This window comes from Pleuronectes platessa, chromosome 23 (assembly GCF_947347685.1).
Source record: "Pleuronectes platessa chromosome 23, fPlePla1.1, whole genome shotgun sequence".
In the NCBI taxonomy this organism is placed as follows: domain Eukaryota; kingdom Metazoa; phylum Chordata; class Actinopteri; order Pleuronectiformes; family Pleuronectidae; genus Pleuronectes; species Pleuronectes platessa.
The window spans coordinates 11,719,524-11,745,253 of record NC_070648.1 but is presented as its reverse complement, the minus strand read 5'-3'; the positions used below and the strand labels follow the sequence as shown (position 1 = coordinate 11,745,253).

General features: G+C 44.8%; 1 protein-coding gene and 1 long non-coding RNA gene across 3 annotated transcripts in view; both read right to left on the bottom strand.

Annotated features, from left to right (window-relative positions):
• Positions 1-25,730, bottom strand: part of kirrel1a (kirre like nephrin family adhesion molecule 1a) — a 40,947-nt gene that overhangs the window by 10,906 nt on the left and 4,311 nt on the right. For both annotated transcript variants that reach the window (XM_053416504.1, XM_053416505.1), the window contains exons 2-10: positions 15,295-15,444; positions 11,527-11,676; positions 11,286-11,443; positions 11,054-11,204; positions 10,780-10,885; positions 10,421-10,569; positions 10,129-10,256; positions 674-800; positions 306-406 (exon numbers count right to left, since the gene is read on the bottom strand). In XM_053416504.1, the coding sequence (XP_053272479.1) occupies positions 306-406; positions 674-800; positions 10,129-10,256; positions 10,421-10,569; positions 10,780-10,885; positions 11,054-11,204; positions 11,286-11,443; positions 11,527-11,676; positions 15,295-15,444 (1,220 nt within the window). The remainder of the gene's footprint in view (positions 1-305; positions 407-673; positions 801-10,128; positions 10,257-10,420; positions 10,570-10,779; positions 10,886-11,053; positions 11,205-11,285; positions 11,444-11,526; positions 11,677-15,294; positions 15,445-25,730) is intronic.
• Positions 7,405-8,571, bottom strand: LOC128430461 (uncharacterized). Its single transcript, XR_008334026.1, has 3 exons — positions 8,504-8,571; positions 7,796-7,878; positions 7,405-7,542 (listed from the first exon to the last, which is right to left on the bottom strand). It is a non-coding gene; the product is annotated as an uncharacterized LOC128430461 (long non-coding RNA).

Below are 25,730 nucleotides of genomic sequence, written 5' to 3'. Positions count from 1 at the left end.
ATTCTGGGAGAGTTTAAGGGTGAGTCACCGCTCAAAAGGAAAAGGGGACAGCGCCTAAAAGCATTTGCCGTGCAGGAGCGAGGGCCATTTAGGAACAAGAAGGTACAGTAACAGTAAAACACAAACCCCTGTCAGACTAAAAGCTACAACCTTGTGCTCTTTGTGACCAAAGCTTTTCCTTGCTTGGCAGTCTTTGTCTGAATAATTGACGCTGGGGTCAAATTTATAAATTTCAATTGTGGATTTGGTGCCAGAAAGGTTTCATATCCTTGTAATTTTCCCTTTTTTTTTTCATTTTCACTTACAATCTTATCCGGAGGAGGCGTACTGGCGATGAAGCACTTCACCTCGCCTCTCTCTCCTCTCACTGCGTACTGGACTGGATCACTGGAGATGATGGGAGGACCTGCATCGGTCAAAACGACAGGACACATGAGTGCATGACACAGAAAATACATCAATGTTCAAAAAATTATATTAAATCTAAATGTGCTTTCTAAAGACGATGACCTTAGACGACCTGTTCTAGAGGCTTTCATATGATTTTTATAAATAAACGATATTCACTTTCACCATTTTTTTTCCATTTACTGACAAGCTGACCTTTTTAAAAGAACTAAAAGATTTCCATCCTCTAAAAGTGATACATGAAAGTATGTGGATGTTTTCTGACCGTTCACAGTGAGCGTAACCTCAGTCTCTCCTACTCCAATCCGTGGGACGATGGCCTTACAGACGTACTGGCCGGCGTCCGCCTGGCTCACTGACTTCAGATACAGCTGGTTGCTGTTACTCAGAACCTGTGGGGGAGTGAAAAAAAAAATATATAAACGAGGGAAATCTGCTTCACAGCGTCAGGGAAATAAAACATATGTAGAAGAGAAGCGAGTGCATTGTGATACCTCCACCTGTTCACTTCATTATTTGATGTTCCATGTTTTAAAGTCCGGCTTCATTTCGGCACACATGCTCTAATGCTCCGACCCTAACTGGCTGACAATGCTTTTAACCCATCACAAAGGTTTTGCAGTTGCCTGGCAACCACATCCATCGGAAAATTAGCTGTGTGAAAATGATGGCTAAATATGTAACCACCCAGTGAGAGAGAGAGAATCACCTGAGCCAGGCTGGTTATAAAGATGAGGTCACATCAGTCCACAACACTCTGAACTATACCTTCATATAAGTTAGTATATGTAACATAAACACACTGTTTATTAGTCCACCAGCCAGGGAGTCATTAACAACCGGGGCAGATGTTTATACTACTTATATGCAGTTTCTGGCTGGTGTGACACAAGAGATGTTAACAACAAAACATTTATAACTAGGGCTACGTTGTAGCACTTGCGGGCCCGAGCACCCGCACGTTGAAGCCTGTTGCGGTCGGTGGAGAGAGCGATCGATGACTAAGCGCACATCATCGATCGAGCATGCACTTCTCCACGTTGCATGCGTTTTGCGCTCTGCGGCAGTAGGTTTGCCAGTAGGTGGCGCCATCACTATTATTACACACAGACTTATAGATCTGTTCAAGTAGCCGCTCTGATGTAGCGTGAGCAGTTTCGTGTCAATTGGAAAATTTTACCACAATGTAATTTTCACACTGATCAGTAGGTGGCGCTATGACCCTGAACTAATGTTTATATATGGAGCTGTTCAGATCAGGATTGTGATCATAGGTCAGAAGTTTGGAGCCGGTTGGATAAGGCAGTGTGGATTAACAAAGTACTTCCTGTTTCATGGATAATCAGTAGGTGGCGCTATGACACTGAGGAAATATTGACACATAGAGCTGTTCAGGCTGGTACTCTTATCATGTGACAGAAGTTTGGTAGTGATAGGACAATGCACAGTGGAGTTATGATAACATCGTGTCCTTTGGCGAAGGAAAATCCTTCGCCGCACCTCAATGTTTAAATGGTTTGAGGAAACGTCACAATTCTGACCATGATCTAATGACTTGACTGATCTGATTTGAGCTGTATATTGTAAATCAGCCAGGAGCAGTTCATCAAAGTATAAAACATGTCACTTCCTGTAGCCACCAGGGGGCGCTGTAATTTCAAGTCATAATTTCTGTGTAGATGTCATCAGGATGGCACCCTTGTCTTACATGTCTAGTTTGGACTCGATTGGACAATGTATGTCCGAGATACAGAACCTCGTGTTTTGATGGCGTTTAATCAAACTCAAGACGCCACGCCACGGTCACACGGTGTGACGAAAGGTCAATCTCTTAATCACTTTTTATCTCCATCTTGTTGTGATGGCACTGATCTTAATTTGAAGTTAATCTGATGAAAGCCCTGGGACAAGTGCATCAAGTAAAAATGTGGAATATGGAAAAAAAATGGCCACTTAATCCAAAATGGCGGCCTCCCTGTTTGGTCAAGCATACCTATCCAAGATATTTTTTTGTTTGTTATGAAACGACACATGTCCCGATAGATTTGAATAAATGTCGGCCATCGTAGTGCCGGGGTTTTCCTATAGGGGGCGCTGGTCAGTTTTTTTGCCACGCCCATTTCTTAAAACCATATGAATATCTTCAGGGGGGGGCTGTTGTTACACACATGTAGTTTGAGAGAGATAGAATCATGAACACTGAAGTTACAGCAATTTCGTGTTTCACGGCGAGTTGATGAACTTTAATGCCACGCCATTCATATGGCGTTTGACGAAAAGTCACGGTAATCTTATGTCTTCATTGTCAATGTCTTGGGACCCATTTGATACAGTTTGACATGGTTGAGGTCAGTGGATGAGGAGAAATTCATCCAAGTGTAAGACAAGCAAAAAACAAGACATTTCCTGTTGCCACCAGGGGGCGCTGCGGTTTTAAGTCATCATTTATGCATAGATGTCATCAGGCGGGGACTATTGTCTTACATGTCTAGTTTGGACTTGATTGGAACATGTATGTCCGAGATACAGATGCCCGTGTTTTGATGGCGTGTAACCAATTTTTAACGCCATGCCACGGTCACACGGTGTGATAAAAAAAAAATCCCTCAATCATTTTTTATCTCCATCTTGTTGTGATGACACTCATCTGAATTTGAAGTTGATCTGATGAAAGCCCTGGGACAAGTACGTAAAAGTAAAAATGTGGGATATTGCCAAAATGGCCACTAAAAGCAAAATGGCGGACTTCCTGTTGCGTTTTTCATAATGCTCCATGAGACTTTTTTTCATGACTGGTCACGATACACCTATATCCAGATTTTGATGAAAATCCGTTATGTGGAAACCTAGGGGCTGGTTCCAGGGGGCGCTGTAGAGCCATTTTGCCACGCCCAATTCCAATTACTCCAGAATACTAAAATATCCGCAGACCTTGAATTTCCTGCAAAGTTTCATAACTTTTTGAGCATGTCTAGACCCTGAAAAAGCCCCCCAAAGGGAAATAATAATAATAATAATAATAATAATAATAATAATAACTAGGGCTATGTTGTAGCACTAACGGGCCCGAGCACAGGCAATTTCAAGTCTGTTGCGGTCGGGGAAGAGAGAGCGATCGATGACCAAGCGCACGTCTCTGCCTTGCTTGCGTTTTAAGCTCTGCAGCAAGAATAAACGCTTCACTTCCTGTAGCCAGCAGGTGGCGCTAGGATTTTAAGTCATGGTGTCTTTGTAGATGTCATCAGGTCGCGACTCTTGTCTTACATGTCTAGTTTGGAGTTGATTGGACCAAATATGTCCAAGATACAGACGCTCGTGTTTTGATGGCGTGTGATCAGACTTTGACTCCACGCCATGGTAAGAGTTTAGTGTTTTCCTATTTTGTAACAGGTAAAAATAGCAGTTAAATGTCAACAGTTGTCTTTATTGTCGTTCTATTATTTAATAAATGCAACAAACTATAGTTTTTATATATATTGTATGTCTATATATATATATATAACTTTATAACCTGTGTTATCAAATATGTTGTGCGGCACCAGACAGCTTTAAATTGGGGGAAGAGTGGTCGAGCACAGGCAATTTCAAGTCTGTTGCGGTCGGGGGAGAGAGAACGATCGATGACCAAGCGCATGTCTCTGCCTTGCGTGCGTTTTAAGCTCTGCAGCAACAATGAACGCTTCACTTCCTGTAGCCAGTGGCGCTAGGATTTTAAGTCATGATGTCTGTGTAGATGTCATCAGGTCGCGACCCTTGTCTTACATGTCTAGTTTGGAGTTGATTGGACCAAATATGTCCAAGATACAGACACTAGTGTTTTGATGGCGTGTGATCAGACTTTGACTCCACGCCATGGTCAGAGTTTGGTGTTTTCCTATTTTGTAACAGGTAAAAATAGCAGTTAAATGTCAACAGTTGTCTTTATTGTCGTTCTATTATTTAATAAATGCAACAAACTATAGTTTTTATATATATATATATAACTTTATAACCTGTGTTATCAATAATGTTGTGCGGCACCAGACAGCTTTAAATTGGGGGAAGAGTGGTCAAGCACAGGCAATTTCAAGTCTGTTGCGGTCAGGGAAGAGAGAACGATCGATGACCAAGCGCATGTCTCTGCCTTGCGTGCGTTTTAAGCTCTGCAGCAACAATAAACGCTTCACTTCCTGTAGCCAGCAGGTGGCGCTAGGATTTTAAGTCATGATGTCTTTGTAGATGTCATCAGGTCGCGACCCTTGTCTTACATGTCTAGTTTGGAGTTGATTGGACCAAATATGTCCAAGATACAGACACTCGTGTTTTGATGGCGTGTGATCAGACTTTGACTCCACGCCATGGTTAGAGTTTGGTGTTTTCCTATTTTGTAACAGGTAAAAATAGCAGTTAAATGTCAACAGTTGTCTTTATTGTCGTTCTATTATTTAATAAATGCAACAAACTATAGTTTTTATATATATTGTATGACTATATATATATATATATATATATATATATATATAACTTTATAACCTGTGTTATCAAATATGTTGTGTGGCACCAGACAGCTTTAAATTGGGGGAAGAGTGGTCGAGCACAGGCAATTTCAAGTCTGTTGCGGTCGGGGGAGAGAGAACGATCGATGACCAAGCGCATGTCTCTGCCTTGCGTGCATTTTAAGCTCTGCAGCAACAATAAACGCTTCACTTCCTGTAGCCAGTGGCGCTAGGATTTTAAGTCATGATGTCTTTGTAGATGTCATCAGGTCGCGACCCTTGTCTTACATGTCTAGTTTGGAGTTGATTGGACCAAATATGTCCAAGATACAGACACTCGTGTTTTGATGGCGTGTGATCAGACTTTGACTCCACGCCATGGTCAGAGTTTGGTGTTTTCCTATTTTGTAACAGGTAAAAATAGCAGTTAAATGTCAACAGTTGTCTTTATTGTCGTTCTATTATTTAATAAATGCAACAAACTATAGTTTTTATATATATTGCATGACTATATATATATATATATATATATATAACTTTATAACCTGTGTTATCAAATATGTTGTGCGGCAACAGACAGCTTTAAATTGGGGGAAGAGTGGAGGAAATAGTAAAGGTTGCCTACCCCTGCCTTAGGTGACACAATTTGTGCCTTGGTCAAACCATGATCCTACACTGCCCTCTAGTGACTTAATATTGCGGTACAAGTAGGTTGTGCCGGCAATATAAAGCCACTAGAGGTCAGTATAAGACCATGAAACACATACATGGTTGAAATGAAAACAGGTCTTTTCATTTTGCACATCAAGATTTTAAGCCTCACCACGGTCACACGGATTGATGAAAAGTTTAAATTTTGATAACTTTAGATCTTCATCTTGTTTTGTAGAGTCTCATCTAATTTTTAAGTTGATCTGATGAAAGCTCTCCGAGTAGTACATAAAAACATAACACGTCTTATAAACAAGACATTTCCTGTTGCCACCAGGGGGCGCTGTGATTGTAAGTCACAATTTCTGCAGTGATGTCTTCTGGTCGCGACTCTTGTCGTATGTGTCTAGTTTGGACTCAATTGGACAAACTATGTCTGAAATATGGAAGCTTGTGTTTTGATGGCGTTTCATCAAACTTTAACGCCACACCACGGTCAGACGGTTTTGCTAAAACGTAATCCTTCAATAACTTTAGATCTCCAATTTGTTGTGATGACGATCGTCTAAATTTGAAGTTGATCTGATGAAAGCTGTACGACAAGTACATCAAAGAAAAAATATGGAATATGACCAAAATGGCCACTAAAGTCAAACTGGCGGGCTTCCTGTTGCGTTATTCATAATGCACTGATGGACTTTTTTGTGCATCTAGTCATGATACAAAATAGTCTTTGTTTTTTTTGAAGATCGGTGAATGCTAAATGAGGGGCTTTTCCGTAGGTGGCGCTCTTGAGCCATTTTGCCACGCCCTTTTCAAAATACTCCAGAATACGTAAATTTTCGCCGCCTTCGAATTTACTGCAAACTCCTACAACTTTTTGAGCACATTAAAGCCCTCAAAAAGCCAATTCATTTAAGCTAAGAAAAATAATAATAATAATAATAATAATAATCATTTCAATTTCAATAGGGCCTCCCACCGATTTCGGTGCTCGGGCCCTAATAACTAGGGCTACGTTGTAGCACTAACGGGCCCGAGCACAGGCAATTTCTAGTCTGTTGCGGTCGATGAAGAGAGAACGTTCGATGACCAAGCGCTAGTCTCCGCATTGCATGCGTTTGCGCTCTGCGGCAAGGATGATCGCTCCACTTCCTGTAGCCAGCCGCTGGTGCTGAACTAGAGGTAAGTAACCTTCAAACTATACAACATAACCTATTGCTTTATCTATCATCATATGCTTACATGCCTCAAGTTTTGTGTAATATGTAATTGTTATAAAAGTTACCGTTTATTTATCACGTCTAATGAACAGATTGAAGCAAGTTAACTCCACAGTCTTGTTTTGGTTGTGACTTTATTTATTTTTTTAATAAGTTACTATCAATACGCTACACGTGTACGTTGCATGTGATAGTAACTATGTTTCACCAATATTCTGATACAGGCTGGTATATCCACCATTACTATTTTCACATCGTTTATTTAGTCTGTCATGGAGTTGTCGAGTGAATTAGACAGTATAGATAAGATTATAATGTCCACAAATCAGTGTTGTAAACAGTTCTCACATTAATTATATAATTAGGTTTTCAGACTGAGGGAAGTGGAGAGACTTGATGTGGACTGTTATCAACAGCTCTGTGGGAGATCATCACCTTGAATATTACAGATGAGGTAGAAAGACATTTTATCTATGTATACAATGTTGTATTTCTTTCTCACGTTTTATCAAAAGCGATTTAAAGTATGTGCATTTAACCATTAGGATACAAACCCAGACCCCAGTACATTGGTTCTATCTGAAATATGTGGTGCTTCATACACAACACAAAACATTCATAACAGTGCACTTCTGCTCCTCATTAATGCAGCTCCTGATGTCCTCAGTTGCAACATGGTGGAGATCTGCAGCTTTATGCTGGTCAACCCAGTGTTTAATATTTCTGCTTTGCCATAAGAGACAGAACATGGTCATCACAGCTGTGTCCTTCAGGCTCGTCTGTCCCTAATAAAATGATAGGAAACATAAAATATATCATTATTGTACAGGAAGTGTTACTTTTGAACAAGTGTGTATTCTCATTTTCTGTGGAAATTCAACTATGTATTTGAATATGCTTTTGGATTAAAACGTGCACTAGCATGACAATAAATGTACAGTATGGAGTTATTTCACATTAAAAGTATTGCATTATAATTTAATACATTATGTATTATGTGCAATACTTTGTTTGTAAGTAATGAAAACAGGTCTGTACCTGGAGTCAGTGTTCAGTGTGGTTGGATTCAAGTTGTGTGTCAAGTTGGACCTTCTACAGGTACTTAAAACCAATACACAGATCTGTAAAGTCATACATGGGCCAGGTAAAATAATTAACAGACTTTTACATGGGAAAAATAAAATATTAATTCAAAGTTAATCAGATCATAATCATTTCAGCTTAGGAAATAGGTAGTGCATATAAGCCTACAACTCTGTATGACACTGTCTGTTCTAGTAAAGTTACAAGGCTATGATTTACTCATATTTAACAAAAGAATTCAGTGAAGTCTGTCTGAGATCAACGATTTAAAGAGTGAAGGTGGCAGACACGGTTACTTTTCACTGTAACACGTTACAACACTACTCTGAAGAAAGAGCTTTAGGACATGCTCCTTTGAACAGCTGCTCTTGCACTCCAGATGTGACTTTAAACACTCAGGTTTCAGTTAGCTTAGCTAGCCCGCTAGCGAAGCTAGCTTACAAGCCGACACACAGTCTCCTGTCTCAGAGTCATCCTCATAAAGGAACGCTTGTCTCTGCTTTGTGGACCTGCGTTCATGGTGGTGTGTCAGTAACAGCTGGCATTCGCATCTAACCCGATCGCAGCTGGTATGTAGCGTCCGGATTAGCGCTACTAAGCTAGCACGCCTGATTCAAAGGCACCCTGCGAATACATCTAAATAAAATACTCTACGTGACTTACCACAGAGCGCAGACGTCTTTGACGTGTCCCTCAGGAGAACAAGCAGAAGTTCAAACCGTGTTTCTCATACGATATGGGAGTGGAAGCCGCGGACAGTCTGATGAGGCGTGTGCTGCTCACTCTATTGAGCTGAAACCGCAGCATGGCACCAGGAAGTGGGCGCGCGTCCCTGTGACGTCACGTGAATTTCAAACATCTATATCGCTTAAACGAGGGAGTTAAAATAAAATACACCCCCCTCAGAGTTGTCATGAAGGAAGAACTTAGCGATTGAGACTAAAACCAAAGTTTGAGCAATGCTGTAAAAGGTTTAATTCTCCTCTAAAGTTGGCCACCCTGTAAACACAGTCTGTTAATGCATAGATAACACAAAGCATGGTCTGACACTGCCATCTAGTGACTAAATATTGCAGCACATCTGCCAGATATAGATGTTTTCATTCCTCAAACTGGAAGCCACACCACGGTCACACAGTATTATGAAAAGTTGCAATTTCGTTAACTTTAGATCTTCATCTTGTTTTGAACACATGCATCACATTTTTACGTTGATTTAATGAAGGCCCTACGAGTAGTGAATCAAACTGTAACACATAGAAAAACAAGACATTTGCTGTTGCCACCAGGGGACGCTGTGATTTTAAGTCACGATTTCTGTACCGATGTCTTCAGGTCGCGACTCTTGTGTTATGTGTATAGTTTGGACTCGATTGGACAAAATATGTCCAAGATACAGGAGCCCGTGTTTTGATGGCGTTTAATCAAACTTTGAGGCCACACCACGGTCAGACGGTTTTGCTAAAACTTAATCCTTCAATAACTTTAGATCTCCATTTTGTTGTGATGACGATCGTCTAAATTGTAAGTTGATTTGATGAAAGCTGTAGGAGGAGTACTTAAAACAAAAAATATCGAATATGACCAAAATGGCCACTAAAGTCAAACTGGCGGGCTTCCTGTTGCGTTATTCATAATGCACTGATGGACTTTTTTGTGCATCTAGTCATGATACACAATAGTCTTTGTTTTTTTTGAAGATCGGTGAATGCTAAATGAGGGGCTTTTCCGTAGGTGGCGCTCTTGAGCCATTTTGCCACGCCCTTTTCAAAATACTTCAGAATACGTAAATTTTCGCCGCCTTCGAATTTACTGCAAACTCCTACAACTTTTTGAGCACATTAAAGCCCTCAAAAAGCCAATTCATTTAAGCTAAGAAAAATAATAATAATAATAATAATAATAATCATTTCAATTTCAATAGGGCCTCCCACCGATTTCGGTGCTCGGGCCCTAATAATAATAATAAAAATCCTTACAGATTCAATAGGGCCTCTCACCATTCGGTGCTCGGGCCCTAATTAATGTAACTTTAGTTTTAAAAAGTGGTTCTTGCCAAAGCTAGAAACTTCCTTTTCCTGGTCAAGGGCTAGAGGAGAAGAGTGATGATTATGGATGTTCAGGATGACCAATATGGCTGCCGAACAGTGTTTAGATCTCATCTTATGTCATCTTAAATCCTTCCTATCCTCCTATTAATTGACAGTAAAAGAATCTGAGAAAATACTCAGGCTAGTTTTGTGAGTGGGGATACGGGGTCAGAGGACACGTGTGCCTCGGCCTCTCACCATGTTTGATCCCTTTTTGAACCACGTGAGTGTGAGCGGAGGGTTTCCGGCCCATTTGCAGTTGAGGGTCACGTCAGAGTCCACGTCGACCGTCTGTGGCTGCGGCTCCACCAGCAGGATCGGGCCGACTGGAGAAGAAAAAGAGAGAGGGAGCAGGTTGGTGATTATTTGATTGTGTTTGAGAAATAATGCGAAAGCCGAAGCGAAAGAGAAACACGACAGTGATGCATTTCAGCCTTCGGACTCCGCGCTGCAGTGAAGTGGGTCACGAGATGAGTGCTGTGTGACTCACAGTGGACGTCCACCAGGATGCTGACGTTGGTCTTTCCCACGGCGTTGAAGACCAGACAGGAGACGGGCTCGGTGAAGAAGGAGTGGTCCGCCTTGGTGGTGAACACGCTCTCCCTGGCGCCCTGCAGCACCACGCCACCTTTAGCCCACCTAGGATTTCGAGAAACACTTTTACATACACTGTAAAAACATGTGACACAGGCGGAAACCACAAAAATGTAATAACCCGCAATCTATAGATGGTGGATCTAACATCTTCTTTTTTTTTTATCTTACAAAACAAATGAAAAAGCAACACTGTGACTGTCACTTTAAGAGGCCCAGTGAAAATGAGAAATGGGCCTGAGAGTGGAGGCCGACCTGTAGCCCATTATAGGAGGGTTGGCGTGCGCCTGGCAGGTGAAGGTGACTCGTTCCCCCTCCATGACGGAGCGCGGCTCGATGGACAAGGTCACTGTGGGTGGATCTGATAGAGAGAAAGAGAGAGGGGGGGGGGGGGGACTGCTTACTACTTATTGCATATGCTGCAACCTGGAGGAGTGTCTGTTACAAAATGGCTGCCACGCATTACTTAGTAAGAGCTATAATAACATTGACGTGCATCCGATTTGAGATTAAGGGCAGCTTTTCTTACGGTGCACGTTGAGTGTGACAGTTGTCATCTTGCCGGTGGGAATAGCCAGGTTGGTGGCCACACAGCTGTAGTTCCTCCCGGTGTCGCTGTCGACCGGGTGGATGGGCAGGTAGCTACGTGTGGTCACTCTCTTCCTGTCCGGGAGCACCTCCTGGTAATTGATAATGTTGTGTTTTTAAATGCAGCTCATGGAGGTATGAGTTTAGCGCGTGTGGGTGCACGTGTGGCTCACCGTAGCACTGGCAGCCCCGTCCACAGGCAGGCCGTCTTTGAGCCACTCGATCACGGAGGGCGGCTTCGCCCCTCGAGACATGCAGCTCAGGTTGTAGGACTCGCCGGCGTTCAGCAGCACCTCCGGACCCCCATCGATCACCGGGTCATCCGGGGGTACTGGAGCAAGAGAGAGCACCATTAGAAAAACTCACTGGCCTCACAAGCTGAATGTAGACGCAGACATGAGCACACAGACGTACTGAGGACGGTGAGTTTGGCCCTCCTGGACCTCAGCGCTGCATCAGGGGCTTGGCACTCGTACAGCGAGTCATCAGTCAGGTCAGCGGACAGGATCTCCAGATTGTAGGCCCCCAACTCCTGCACGCGCAACACACGGTATCTGGGCCAGGCTAGGGCAAAAAGAAACACACAACAGATTCAATTAAACACTAACATGAGCTCCACTTCCACCTTAGGACCTCAGGATCATCTCTAAGATGCTTATTAAGATGCTTCACTATTTGCTAATCTTAGCCCTAATCAAGGCTGAAGGTGATTGTATGTCACTATACCTCAAGATCTGAAATTCCAAATACAAACTAACACATCGCATGTGCCAAAATCCCGACACACCCATGTACAGAGTATCAGAATTTTAAAACAATGCAGCACGGTGCAGCTTGTGGCAAGTAAACAAAACATCAGCTCTGTGTCACACATGAGGGAAAAGTATTCCTTCATCAGGACAACTGACACCAGAGAGACGCAATGGCACATGATGCACAAACACAACCGCATGACCAAACATACACATTCACACACACACACACACACACCATCCCACGTACAAACAAAACACAGGCCCTCCGCTATTCGCTTCCCTTCCCCCATCCCGACCCAGCTGTGTCACTGCTGTACATTCTCACCATTAGGTGGCATCCACGCGCTCTTTCACCAGCAGGGGGGAGAGAGATGAATGCATTATGACAACAACGTTTTAGAGGACTCAAATAGACTCCAGTGCATGGTGCAGAATTCATGTTTGCTGCCCAGATGTACATGGCATGTGAAAATCTCTGCTGCCGTCTCCGTGTGCAGCCTCCAAAGTGAGCCGCGCAGGGGCCCGTCTAACCTTGTGTGTCCTTGCTTCTACATGCATGTGTGTGCCTTGTATATACGCACATTTGCATGTGAAATGTGCAGAGCGAGAAAGCGCATTGAAAAGCCCAGAGAGAGAGGGAGCGGGCGGGGGGGGGGGGGGACAGAGCCTCATACACAAACATACACAGGCACCCACTGAGTGTATGTGTGCATGAAGAGGCCAGTGTTCATTCACATGTTTTTTATTTAAAAGCTTTGGCTTGAAGCACTGGACCATTACAGACACAATATGATTAAAAGAAGGGAGAGGGGGAGACAAAGAAAGAATAGGGAAGCGACAGACGAGGTCAGAGAGAGGGAGAGACAGGTGGGAGAGGAGCGTTGACAGGAGGAGGCGAGCCTGATAAAGGTGAGGGAGAAAGAGACGGGGTAAATGAAGGAGAGAGGTTGAAAAAGGACTGATCTTACATGAGGTTGTAACAGAGGAGAGGAGATGAGGAGAGGAGAGGAGAGGAGAGGAAGGGAGAGGAGAGGGGACATTAACAAAAATAGGGAAAATACAACTATTAAAAATATATAAATATTAAGGGACATAGTCTGGGGAAAAACATTCTCAACAAATACAAGGCGACAGCATGTCACAAATGATGCTCTAGATAACTTCTAAATATGCCCGCTGGTTTTGACCAGTAATTAGACAGCTCCACCTTTGGACTAATCAGTGCTACTCTGAAAATGCTGCAACACAGTGACTAGATTTACATGGACAGCAATATTCTGATCTAAACCTGATTGGAACAGCAGTCTGAATCGTACACTGACATAAGGTCATACTCTGAATAAGCATAACTTACTATATGTTGCATTCTCCTATTGGAGTTTTCACAGCATTTTGGGACATTGATAGTTACCAACTGCTGGACTACACATATCCTGGGTGTAAACAAGATGGAAAAATAAAAAAGACCCGCAACTTTTACATTTAGAAAAAGCATCGTAGATTCAAACTATTTAAGGTTGGGTATTTAAAACTGACGGAATGAGACGCAACCCCTTATCTGGCTATGCTCTGTAACATGTAAACCGGAAAATGAATGGAATCTATTAGCAACTCATGTAAATAATGCAAATAATGTCTTTGTCTCCGCACAAATGAAGTCAGAGATGAAATGCATCTCTCCGCCAACCTCTGCTCAAGTCAGTGAAGCTGTGAAAAACAAATGTTGACGGATGGAAAAAAGCAGGAGGCTAAAGTGAAATGCAAAGACAAAGAACAATAAGGGGTGGAGAGCGGCAGACTAGGATGAGCGCCAAATATATATGTATTTAGCCTTAAATAAAATCAGTCAGTATCAGCCCCTTCTTTCATGACAAAGGTGATGATGTGATGCTCCCTGACCAAGATGAAGGGTGTCAGTCTGTAACAAAATGTGCCCGAGGACCCTTGGAATTACCCGTCAAGCGTTTGACGGTGTATGCGGAGGAGGTAGCCAAATTTAACGTCAAGCTGAATAAGTGACACAGTGAGTCCCACACTGTGATGTGACGGGATAGCTGCTGTAGTAGTTGAAGCTGTCCTCCAGTAGCACGGCAGCCTCCATCATCTCTTTGTCGGGGGAGAAAATGCTCCGCTGGCTCAATCTAGCTGCAACTAAAACAATCAGCAGCAAAGATATTTTGTCAGCACGCATTAGCCGCCACTGTTACAAACAAGCAACGTTGTACTAACACTGGCTAAGTGTGTGTCTGTGTGTGTGTGTGTGTGAGAGCTTTCAAAGTGTTCTGCTTTGGTAGCAACACTAGAAATTAGCTCAGTCACATATGTGAGAGTGTTTTCTTATTCTGAAGGTCAAATGTTGACCAATGGAAACTCTGGGATATATCCACGCACATTTACTTAGTTACTGTACTTAAGTACATTTTTCATATATCTGTACTTAACTTTAATAGATTTACTTTCAGGTACCTTTCACTTTTACTCCACTACATATATCAGCAAATATCTGTACTTTCTACTCCACCATATCTTTACAATGAATCGTGTTTCCTTTCAAATAATTCATGTGACAATACAATTGTATTGAGTAGCATCGTCTGCAGCATCCTTTATGACTGTGACAGCTCGTATATTATTGTGTTGTACTGTTACTTGAGTACATTTTTGTACATTTATTTGTACTTTTACCTCCTCCACCACCACTGACCAATGAATGCGTAAAAAAAAGGCTGACACACACACACACAAAAACACACACACAAACACACACACACACACACACACACACACACACACACACACACACACCATAGTTACTACTTGTCTTACCCTAACCTCAACCTAATATTATAACATCCTATTAAATTGTAATGAATCACATATATATATGTGATTCATTTATATGTGATTCATTTATATGTGATTCATTTACTCCTATCCTCTATAAACATTCCAGCTATTCATTTATAAACCCGTAGCCGTGCCAGACAGTCACCACCAAATGTGCTTGTTGTTTAAAAAGACTTTCAAATGGGTTTTATTTATTTAACACAGTGTTTTCTGTAGCTCTGCTTTGGTTTGCAGGCAGACGTTTCATTCATCCATTACCCTCGGATCTCTCATCTTGTCCACTCTCTTACTCACTAAGTGTGATAGACTGGGAAGTGGGTCCCACGCAGTCAGCCCATAGTTGGTAGTTGTGTGGTTATGGTGACATTAAATATACTTAGTTTAGCATTTAGTTCAAAGCACCAGTGTAACAAGCAAATCGGCTTTACATTCAGTCTCTATAATCTGTTCTCTCTCAAATGAAATGAACTTCTCTGGCTTTGAACGTGCAGCATCAGATCTGGCTGCTCCAACCCCTGAGAAACCAGAGTCAGCTCTAGTCTCAGGGACGGAGGCCTGAGGAGGCTCTGTGGTTTCTCACCCCGCAGGTCTTCTCCGATGCCCAGAGCCAGGCCATCTTTGGTCCACTGAACGATGCCTGAGTAGTTGAAGACGACACAGGACAGGATCACCCTCTGGCCCCGCACCACCGACTGGTCTGCCGGCTCCTGAGAGAACCTCGCCGTCAACACTGGAGGTTGGGAAAGAAAGAGAGGCATGAGTTCGGTACTTTCTCATTTCCACTGCGCACAAGCTGCAGACAAGCTACTGTGAAAGCTGACCACGACTATGGCATGTTATTGTATCCGTGGTTTTATGGTTAATTGATTAGAAAGCGCGTTCCCCCGGCAGCGATGGAATGTCTCGAATGGCCATCATCTTTGATCACAAGATGGTTCGCAGCTATTAACATGAGGGCATGATGAGTGGGGGGAAAAGACAGAGGTGTCAAAGAAGAGAAAATTAGTCAGGGAAGACGAAAGAGAAAGAATGAGGAGGACGAGGCGGTTAATGCTGACTCAGGAGAGAGGAGCTGGGAGATCAAACACGCAACCTCAGCCACGGGGTCCCTCACATCCCCTTTCCTTCTCGCTCCTGACTTTTATTTCTTCAAAACACTCCGGCCCTCCCTCTCGTCTCCCTCTCTCTCTCTCTGTCAGTTTGCCCCTTCTTCATTCCTCCCTATGAGTCATCTCCCAGGCTTCCACTCCCCAACCAAAACTACAGTGGCTGTCATTGTCTACTAGACTCTCTCCCTCCATTCTGTGGTCCACTGGCACAGCAGAGAGTCTCTAGTGCCGAGCTGGCCCAACAGCCTAATGTGAGCAAAACACAAGAAAATCCGCCACTATTGTTCCACAGTGTGCGATGACAAGTTGTTATTAGCTGTCCCATGAAGACAAGACACCCGTATAATAGAGGAGGGGCGATCACTGTGCAGGACTCGCATCTCACTTTAAATTTTCCATCTTTCCGCTCGGTCTCTTCTCCTCTCTCCCACTTTTTTATCGTACAGTAGATCATTAACCCAGTGCTGCGTTGTCAACCCCCCCACCACCCTCCTCTCCTTCTGTTCTCCCTCTATCATGTCGTATCTCCTTTACCCAAATTACTCTCCCTCCATCTCTGCTTTTCCCCGTGTATGTATGCATCCCTACTTAACTTTTTCCCTTTGTACATCTACAATGCTGTCTATGAATGTCCTTTTGCCTGCACTGATTTCCCTCTCTCCCTCTCTGCACTATGCATGTGCCGCTGTCTTTCTATATACATATATAATGCTGTATATGTCCTTTTTACCCATAACGCTTTCTATTTCTGAGTTCCTCCTCCTCGCTGGTTGGAAGGGGGTTAGAGGCGGACTGTCACAACTCATTTATCACATTAAATATCAGCCCTCCAGCACTTTCTCTCCCCCTCCCTTTCTTTTTTCGTCCGCCCCGTTCACCCTCGCACGTCTCTCACTTTTTCCCTCACTCCCTTTTCTTCACCTCCTTCCATTTACATCTCTCCTTCTCACTTGTCCCCTCCACTTTTTATGTATCACTTGTTTTCCCCTTCTCCTTCCCTTGCCCTCCCTCTCTCATTCCACTCACAATTCTCCACCTGAACCCTCCAGCACTTTTCTGAAGGTTCCCGTCCCTCTCGCTTTTGGTAACAACTGCCATATGCATCTTCAGCCCCCCCCCCTGATGACCCTCCATCCCTGTATCATGTATCCCTTCCATATACACAGACATGCACTCTCCCCCGATCATGTCAGATTTGCAGAGGTAAAATGTGCCTGTTATTACAAATGAATGCAATCAAGCGAAGAGGCTTCCGTACCACTCGCAACAACCACTTCTGACTTTATAATTCCGTAGATAAAAGAGATGTGCGAGGATGTACAGCGAAAAGGGATTCAGATGCAGGGGGAGCTTTGCAGCATGCGTATCTAGAATAATTCAGCAATGAACCCAAAAAACAACAACAGCGGCTCTTAATTTGATCCCTGAGGAACTCCCAAATTAACAGGATTAACGTATTAAAATAAACAAAGCAAACAACATTGTAACAATGATTAGCGCTGGAAAGTTGGGAGGTGAAACCATATCAAGTCACAAAGCCTTCAACTGCAAACGGTGTAAAGGCACCACAGCAGTGCTGGTTTTCCCCAGCATAAACTCAATAATATATGTAATTCCACTGATACAACAACATGGCTTGACCGAATGTGTGGAGGTAAATACAAACTTATAGGCCCCAACATAAAATATTTCAATATATCTCAATCACCCTCTTACTTTGAATGTTTTTGAAATTAAATATATACAAATTCGTGTTTTTCCCCCTCTGTGCTCCTGTCACGGGGTTGCCATGGGGGAGGTTGGCATTTGTCACTGACTTCGTTTTTTGAGTGTTCAATTCTTAATAATAATGAGCTTGCATGTGGTATTTCTGATCCTGAAATTTCATTGTTGCTTATTTAGTTAGGGATATTTAATGTAGAGCAACACTTGAGATTCAAGTTAAGGAGGCCAGGGTCTGACCTCTATCATGGGCAGACTGTGACCCTGTTTGCTGCCCCCACCCCCTACTGAACTCACTTGCATATGTTGGCTTCAGACAAAGTCAGAATCAGAATCAGAATCAGAATCAGAATCAGAATCAGAATCAGAATCAGAATCAGAATTCTTTTTATTGCCTTGTATATTTTCACATACAGGAAATTGCCTTGGTGTGGTTGGTGCACTTTATTTTCAGAGAAATGTGAACCGTACAAATTTCCTCTTTTGTACAACCACTAATCCAAAACTTTAAAATATTGAAGATGTAAACACAGTATTTTAATGTTATCAAATTTAAGATCTACCGGTTATGTAGTAGTTGCCTGCTTAGAACTCCAGCAAATCGAGAAGGGACTCACTCCCGAGTTAGGCGACCATTCTCTGTTGGTTTCTTATTTACGAGAGACCCTTTCACTTAAAACAGAATCATGTGATCCAGTGTAAATATGGAGATATTGATTATAGATGCTGTAAGAGGTGCGCAATGCTCCACTTGCTCCAGAAAAACCAAAAGGGCTGTAGACGTCTGCTACCTTACAAGGTTATCATGTCAATATTTCATGAGAGTTCTAGAGTGAATTTACAGTCTATGTGTTGATTGTATGAAGAGTATGCATATTAAATGTCCTGTATGCACCATAATGAGATCAACCTCGCGTTTGTCTAATGCCAATTGCTGTACGGTACAGTGTGGATTTAAACAAAGTTATTTTAAAAAGCACAAGAAACCTATTCTCAAATATCCATGGGTGCGCAGAGAGTTTAGCTGGGTTTAAACTACCCCGCAACCCAAGTAGCCCGAGGGCAAGCAAATCCTTTCCTCCACCACCTCAGATACGGGAGCTGGAGGTATTCCCTCAACTCCCTCAGTAAACCACGAGCATAATCCAAACTGAAAGCGTCTGAGCGGAGGCTACACAATCTGCGGAGAAAACACCCATGCAAAGGACTGAAAACACTGACTCATTTAAACATGTGCTCTTCTGATTTCCATATTACCCAGTTAACACTTGTCAACACGGGTGTAAGCGCTCGTGTCTGTGTTTTAACAGGGAAATCTGCCTGGATGGAGCAGCACTGGCAGGACAGAAGCGAGGGAGCATGTATTCTTTCATTATGTGGGTTATGCTGCAGTGACAAATTTAGAGTGTGTCCTGATTTCCTTGAGTCACTGATTCCCAAGATACCACCGGGAGACTCCAAGCAGCCTGTCCACACAAAGACCACGGTCACAAAGAGCTGTGACCATGACCACGTGCACATGGAAAACACACACACACACACGCACACACACACAGACAGGCAGCACAGATGACCCACCCCACACCACATGGGCTAACCATTTCCTGTCGACACAAACACAAACATAACCAGTCTAAACCCCAAACATGTAATCGACACGCCGAAGCGGTTTCCGGAGCATAGATCGAGCCACGGCACGGACTGAACCGTCAAGCCAGCGGAGCATCTCCATCTCCACTGGGAGCGGGTCTCAGTTTAGTCTGGGATTAAGTACAGCCCAAGTCAAAGTTTGGAAAGGGATTAGGATTAATGTGGGGGCCGAGGACAACGGCCCCTGCAGACACTGTGACACCAACCTCGGCTTTTCAAACCAGACACAAAGCCAAAGGCGAGCACACACAAACACACACACAAACACACACACACATGCACTCCTTGCCGTGTGACTCACCAAAAGCATGGCCACACGCCACCATAGTGTGAACCACCACAGCAGTTTAGCCCGAAAGCACCTCTCGCACCATGTGATGGTGTTTTAATAGCAAGGTAATGAAGCGTCAATTTGTTGCTGAGAATTACAGAAAGGGTATATGCATGCAAAGAGGGTTGAGCTATTTTTAGAAAGTGTGCTGCTCCTTTGCCCTGCGTTCCTTCATTTGCCACACGCCCTGCTGCTGGGCAGTGAATGGCAAAGCTTGCTTTTCAGCATTTAAACACAGGCTCACCTCGCCTCTCCGTGCACGGGACGGGAGACGAGGCTTGAAGTGATGCCATGCAGAGAGCAGAGAGTTCTGGGAAATGGTTCACCGGCGACATTCAGCCTCACTAAATCACATGCTATTAAATAAAATGCCCTTTGTATGGATTGGTATGCATCGATCGAATTATCTTTGTGTCTGGCCCCACCCCTCCCCGTACCCCCGCCGTACCCCTGCAACAAAGTCCCCCAGCCTTCCTCTACCTCGCTCCTCTCCAGCCAATCCCGGGCTTCGGCTGGATCACAGACGTGCGTCACCATAGCAACAGCTGACGTGTAAAGTAACTGCCCAAAAAAAGTTTTTCTGTCTGTGGGTGCACACGGCGTATGGGCATCTGTGCGTCTGATGAAACCCTCCCTTGTGCTCGGTACACCCATTTTTCTGAAATTGAGAGAAAACATTTTCAATGACCTCATCTTCCCTCCACCGATCCAATTGATAGTGAGGCGGCCGCACTGTCTCTCATTCACCATCAACCCCCCCGTCTAGCTTTCTACTGTTAGTCAATCCGCTCCAAATTGATTTTGTTATCTGTCTAATTCCATATCGCCGCCGCGTGTGGCCGATGCGTTGGTTGTTACAGAAGGGGGGGGGGGGCTGCCTGAAAATGAGATGCAGGGAGAAGGAGAACAAAGAGAGACGGCGAGGTCCACAGGAGCTGTGAAGTGTGATGGAGGAAGATGACATCATTGTTTTGGGACAAAGTTGCAGCCACGGGAGTCATGCGGCACGGACTCGCTCTCTCTCTCGCCGTAAATGCCTGCACATAAATCCATCTGTCAGTCCATCAGTCACACCGTGCACTGACTGATCTGCCCGGGCATCCTGTGTCCTGTGGGTGTGCATGAGGCTGTTTGCACCAAGTAATTACTACTTTCAAGACGTCTATAAAATGTCAGAAATTAGTGGTAAAAAGGAAACAATACAAAATCAGTAATAGAAACAGTTTATGTGAATGTACTGTCGTCAGCTCCGTCCCCTAACCACATGAGCACGTGCAGCCTCTCCATCCATTCTTCCGCCCGTGGGAACTCTACCACCTGTGCCTGTCTCCTCACAACAACATGGCCGCCCCGGCAAGACGGCCATAATAACTCGTCGCCATGGTGACGCCACTATAGGAGCAGGCGAGAGACGGAGACGGAGAGGAGCGGGGAGTGAAAGGAGGCGACCCGCTGAGCGTGCCGACACCGTGTCAGTCAAACACAAAGGTGACTCCTGGAGGTGGAGAAGGAGCGGAGGGGAAGATTAGGGCCCGAGTGGGGAGAGAGCCAGAAAGAGAAAGACTAGGAGACTCCTGCCTTTGTTTGACGCATTGTCCTCCTGCTCGCTCCCTTGCTCTGTCACCTTACCTTGCCGTCCTCCCCCTTACTAGCAGCCAGCGACCTCTCTTTCTTCCTCTCTTTTGTGGCCTTGCCCCCTTCCCGTTCCCTGTTCACTTCCCTCTACATCTACCTCCTTCTACTTCGAGGCATCTACGTAGAAATTATCACTCCTCCTTCTCCCCTCCACCTAGTGCCTTATCCCCTTCTCCGACTGCCTTTCCACCTTCAAGCATATCTGCTTCAGTTTCTCTCTCTCTCTCTCTCTCTCTCTCTCTCTCTCTCTCTCTCTCTCTCTCTCTCTCTCTCACCATTACTATAAAAATGGTTGCTTTGGAAACACGTTTATTTGGAAGTGGCAGGAGGAAAATTGGTGCTCTGCTTTGTCTGTCCATTTTGATACCACCATGAGCATGAGCTCATGTCAAGGTGTGACGACTGGTTTTCTGTGTGTGTGTGTGTGTGTGTGTGTGTGTGTGTGTGTGTGTGTGTGTGTGTGTGTGTGTGTGTGTTTTAGTGTTTGTGTGTGTTTGTTTGTTTCTGTGTGTGTTTGTGTTAAATTCTCCGGGGTTCCTCTCGTACACACTTTTCACATCTGAAGAGCCTTATTTGCACCAAACAATACCGACATTGTTACCATGGCTACAGCCAGTGAGGACCGCTGACACAATGATAGACACGGTGGCCATGGCAACCCCTGGATCAGTAGTGGGTAATATGATAATTCATGGACGAGCTACGTGACACATTACGGGCACATGAATATGCTGAAGTGGTAGAGAGCCGGCCTGCCGCTGGTAATCCAGGAGCGCCTGTGCGGCCGACCTGCCGAGCGACTGACAAAGAATACTCTGCTGTAACCAGGGGTGACCAGGACTAACAATGGCCGTCCTCTGGATAAGCTTCAACGGGGGGGACAACACACGTATCAAGCTGCTCCTCTGTAGCATCGTGCTGTGGAGCTTGTAGCGCAAGGGGTCGCCGCTGAATTCAACTGACACAATCGATACCATAATGAATTACTAATTCACAGCGGCGAGTCCCCGCTGATTTCTGGGCAGCGACTCATTCCTAATAGAACCACGTGATATCGCCGGTGAACATCCGCCCTGTGGGTTGTGTCGGTCTCAGATCCACCGATTCCCCTCACGTTACAGGACGGCACGGCGACGGGGATCCAGCAGGACTATTTTACAAGCAACGTCCCATCCATAAATCAGCTCCTCCCAAGGTCTGCTTTAATTCGATACAGTGCAATCTAATTTTATTGGTATGTACTGGAGCTTCTTGCAATGTCATCTGTCACACACCATCCAATAAAAAGCCCAGGGGCCTTGACCTCAGAGGGTGTCGTAATACTGCTACAGAGCCCCTCGCTGCTATCGGCACGAGTGCATGTTGTCACTTTGAAAAGGAGGCGTCTTAGTTGATTGAAAACACACGGACAAGACTGGAAGACTGGAAGTGGTCTCAGTCCGGATCAAACAAGCCATGGTTTAGAGTGGTTGCTGTGTGAAAATACTTTTTGGAATGGTTTGGACTTTTCAACAGGAGCATTAAACAATGGAAAAGTCGGTACCTCAAATGATATAATGCAACAAGGTCATTCATTCTGCTGGCAGTTGTTGCCACTATAATATCATTATAAATATTATTAAGTATTTATCGTGCTTCCTAGATTGCAATCTGACACCAAAACTAAGCAGATCAAATGTAAACAACATAACAAATACATGAATCTTGGTTTAGACTATGACTTTCAGGTGTGAAACCATATTGCTGCAGCACAGAATGATATTTCAACCAATAGTGGACCACAGCTTGAGGAAGGTTCTTTACTCATTTCATCACACCAGCTAGCTTTATCTTTGAAAACAGTGCTTTCCACAGAGCCCTGACCTCAAACCCATACAACCCCTCTGGGAGGAACTGGAATGCCGACCATGAGCCAGGGACCTATCGCCCAACATGAACGGGAGCACATCCCTGCAGCCAGGCTCCTAAGTCTTGTGGAAAACCTCCCTCGTGAAGTGGAGCCTGTTGTCACAACAGAACAGCCCAATTTTTGGCAATGGAGCAAATCAACTTGCGATGACTTGAAAAAATGTTAATTAGACGGAGTCCAATCTGGATCTAAGGACATTGGTAAACTGGGCTGTGGTAAGCTTTGCCTCGAGGGTCCAGTATGAAACTAGCCGGGGCGGCCTTTAAGAAAGTAATGCATCTGAACAACATTGTTTTAATGACTGGCCTTGGAAGCCATTGATGATTATGACTATCAAGAGGCTGCTCGCTCATTATTCGCCGTGTGCAATAATTCCGCCTGCAGGCTGTTATATTACACGGCGAGGAGACGGCGAAGGGCTGGCGGTGCTGTGGTAACCGATCGAGTTAGACGGCTGACCCTAATGTTGTTATTGTAAGAGCAAGATGGATAAAGAACATGGGGTCTCTCGCTCTCTCTCTCTCTCACTCCCTTTCACCCCCCCCCCCCCCCCCCCCCCCCTCGGCCCTGTCCCTGTTGAGCAGCAGAAACTGGGAGAGCGGCGAGATGAAGTGACATCATCAGCGTCAGACACATTCCTGCGGAGGGAGTCGGTGAGGAGGAGGAGGGGGAAACAGGGGAAGAGGAGGAGAATGTCCCAAAACTTTTTGAGGTTACAGGACCGACTCCCCCCTCCTCCGCCTCACAAATGCATCCATTCTCCCTCCCACTGCCTGTGTGTGTGTGTGTGTGTGTGTGTGTGTGTGTGTGTGTGTGTGTGTGTGTGTTCGTGTTTTCCAGCACACGTTACTGCGTGTGTGTTACAGTAAATGGGCTCCTCTTCCCCATCATGTGCTCCCTGTTTTAATTCATGTGCTTCTCCTCCCTTACCCTCCCCCACCGCCTCCCCCAGACTCATACCAACCCCCTCCCCTCCTCTCGCTCTCTCTCTCTCTCTCTCTTGCTCTCTCTCTCTTCACCGACCAGAGGAATGCGAGAACCACATCTGGAACTTATTATAGAGAGAGAGAGAGCACGAGAGAGAAAGGGGTAGATGGAAAGAGAAGAAGTAATGGTGAGGGGAGGATGGGGGAGGAAGGGAGGGGGGGACTCAGATTTAAAAGGAGAAAAAAAAGAAAGTCCAGGAGGGGACAGAAAGAAAGAGAGAAAGAATGAACTGAGGTAAGCAGAAACAAGGGCTCGTGTTGCAAGGGACAGGAAGCAAAAAAGAGAAGTAAAGTTAATAGCAACACAGATTAATGCCAATTGACCTCGGCGGGGATGGGGGGGGGGGCTGGACTGGCACCTCGGATGCCGGTTCACTCACTCCTGACGACTCCGGAGCAAACTGTAGCCTTTGAAGCGGCCGACATATTCTGTCTGAATGAGCTGCTCCACTGTCCCCACTGAGGGGGCAGTGGAGCCTGAGTAATGGTCCCTTTCTCTCCGCCGCTGGCCTGCCCGACCACTCCTCCTCCTCCTCCTTCGTCCTCGGCCCTCTCTCCTCGCTTTTCTTTTCATCCAGCACACCCCATCCTCCCTCCCCTCCCCTCCCCTCCCCATACTACAATGCTGCCCCCCCCCTCCTCCTCTCCACCTTTAAAACAAACACAAGAAAGAAAAAAACTCCAATCACTCTCGATCGGGCTCTGCCCACCTGCCCACAAGACTAACCCGCTTTGTCTCCCCCCTCCATTTCTCCCCCAAAACAACTTTTTGGTGTATCCACCCCCGCCCTCCCACTTCCCTCGTCCCCTCCCTCCGTTTCCCCACATTGGTCCTCTCAGCAGAATGTGGCAGCCGTGCAGTTTGGGAAAACAAGGCCGATAGATTCGGTCAGATGTGATAAAGTGTTCTTCTCTCGCTCAGGGGACTCTGCATAAAGACACATTTTTAAGGGGATGTTGTTGTTTTTTCTCCGATCTTCTTTTTATAACTCGGATGCCCCCAGCCTTTCAAACACAATCAAATTAGAGGGGCCTTTAAATCCTGAGCATTCACTTAAGGAGTCTTCGCGCAGCCGTTATGGAAGCTCAAAGCGAATGTGTGCCTGTACTTTTGATGGAATTTTCCTCGGACCACAAGTTTGACAATGAGTTGTGCGACTAAATAGTTCTGCACCCTCCAAAGATTTCCCTGGGTCATCTGAACGCATGCACGCGCCGCTCTTTGTTCTCCCAAGCACCACTTCAAAGAGCATTGTGGGACGCTCGTGTCCAGAGGAATGCCCTTAGACCAGCATATCAACTGGGAGAAGCAATCAACATGTCACACGTTGACAAACACCCGCCGGGACAGAAATGCCAAGATTTGCCCGATTGAATGGAACCCAATGGGGAGCAACAGGCGTGGATGTACATTATGACATCACGGGCTCCACTCCCAGGTCGAGCTTTACAGCTTGTTCACTGGTTGCGTTCAGTGGCTGATGTAAATTAGAGATGCTTATTGGTAAATAGGCTTCGTTTCATATCCCGTTAAAAAAACACAAAACCATGAACGCTGGGTTGCTTCAGAGTCGGATAGCTCGCTCGCTTGGGTAAAAATAAAGGACTTCTGTCTCGCTACATGTGTCACTCTAGATCTAGACTATAGGGTTCACTATAGCAACGCAATAATGG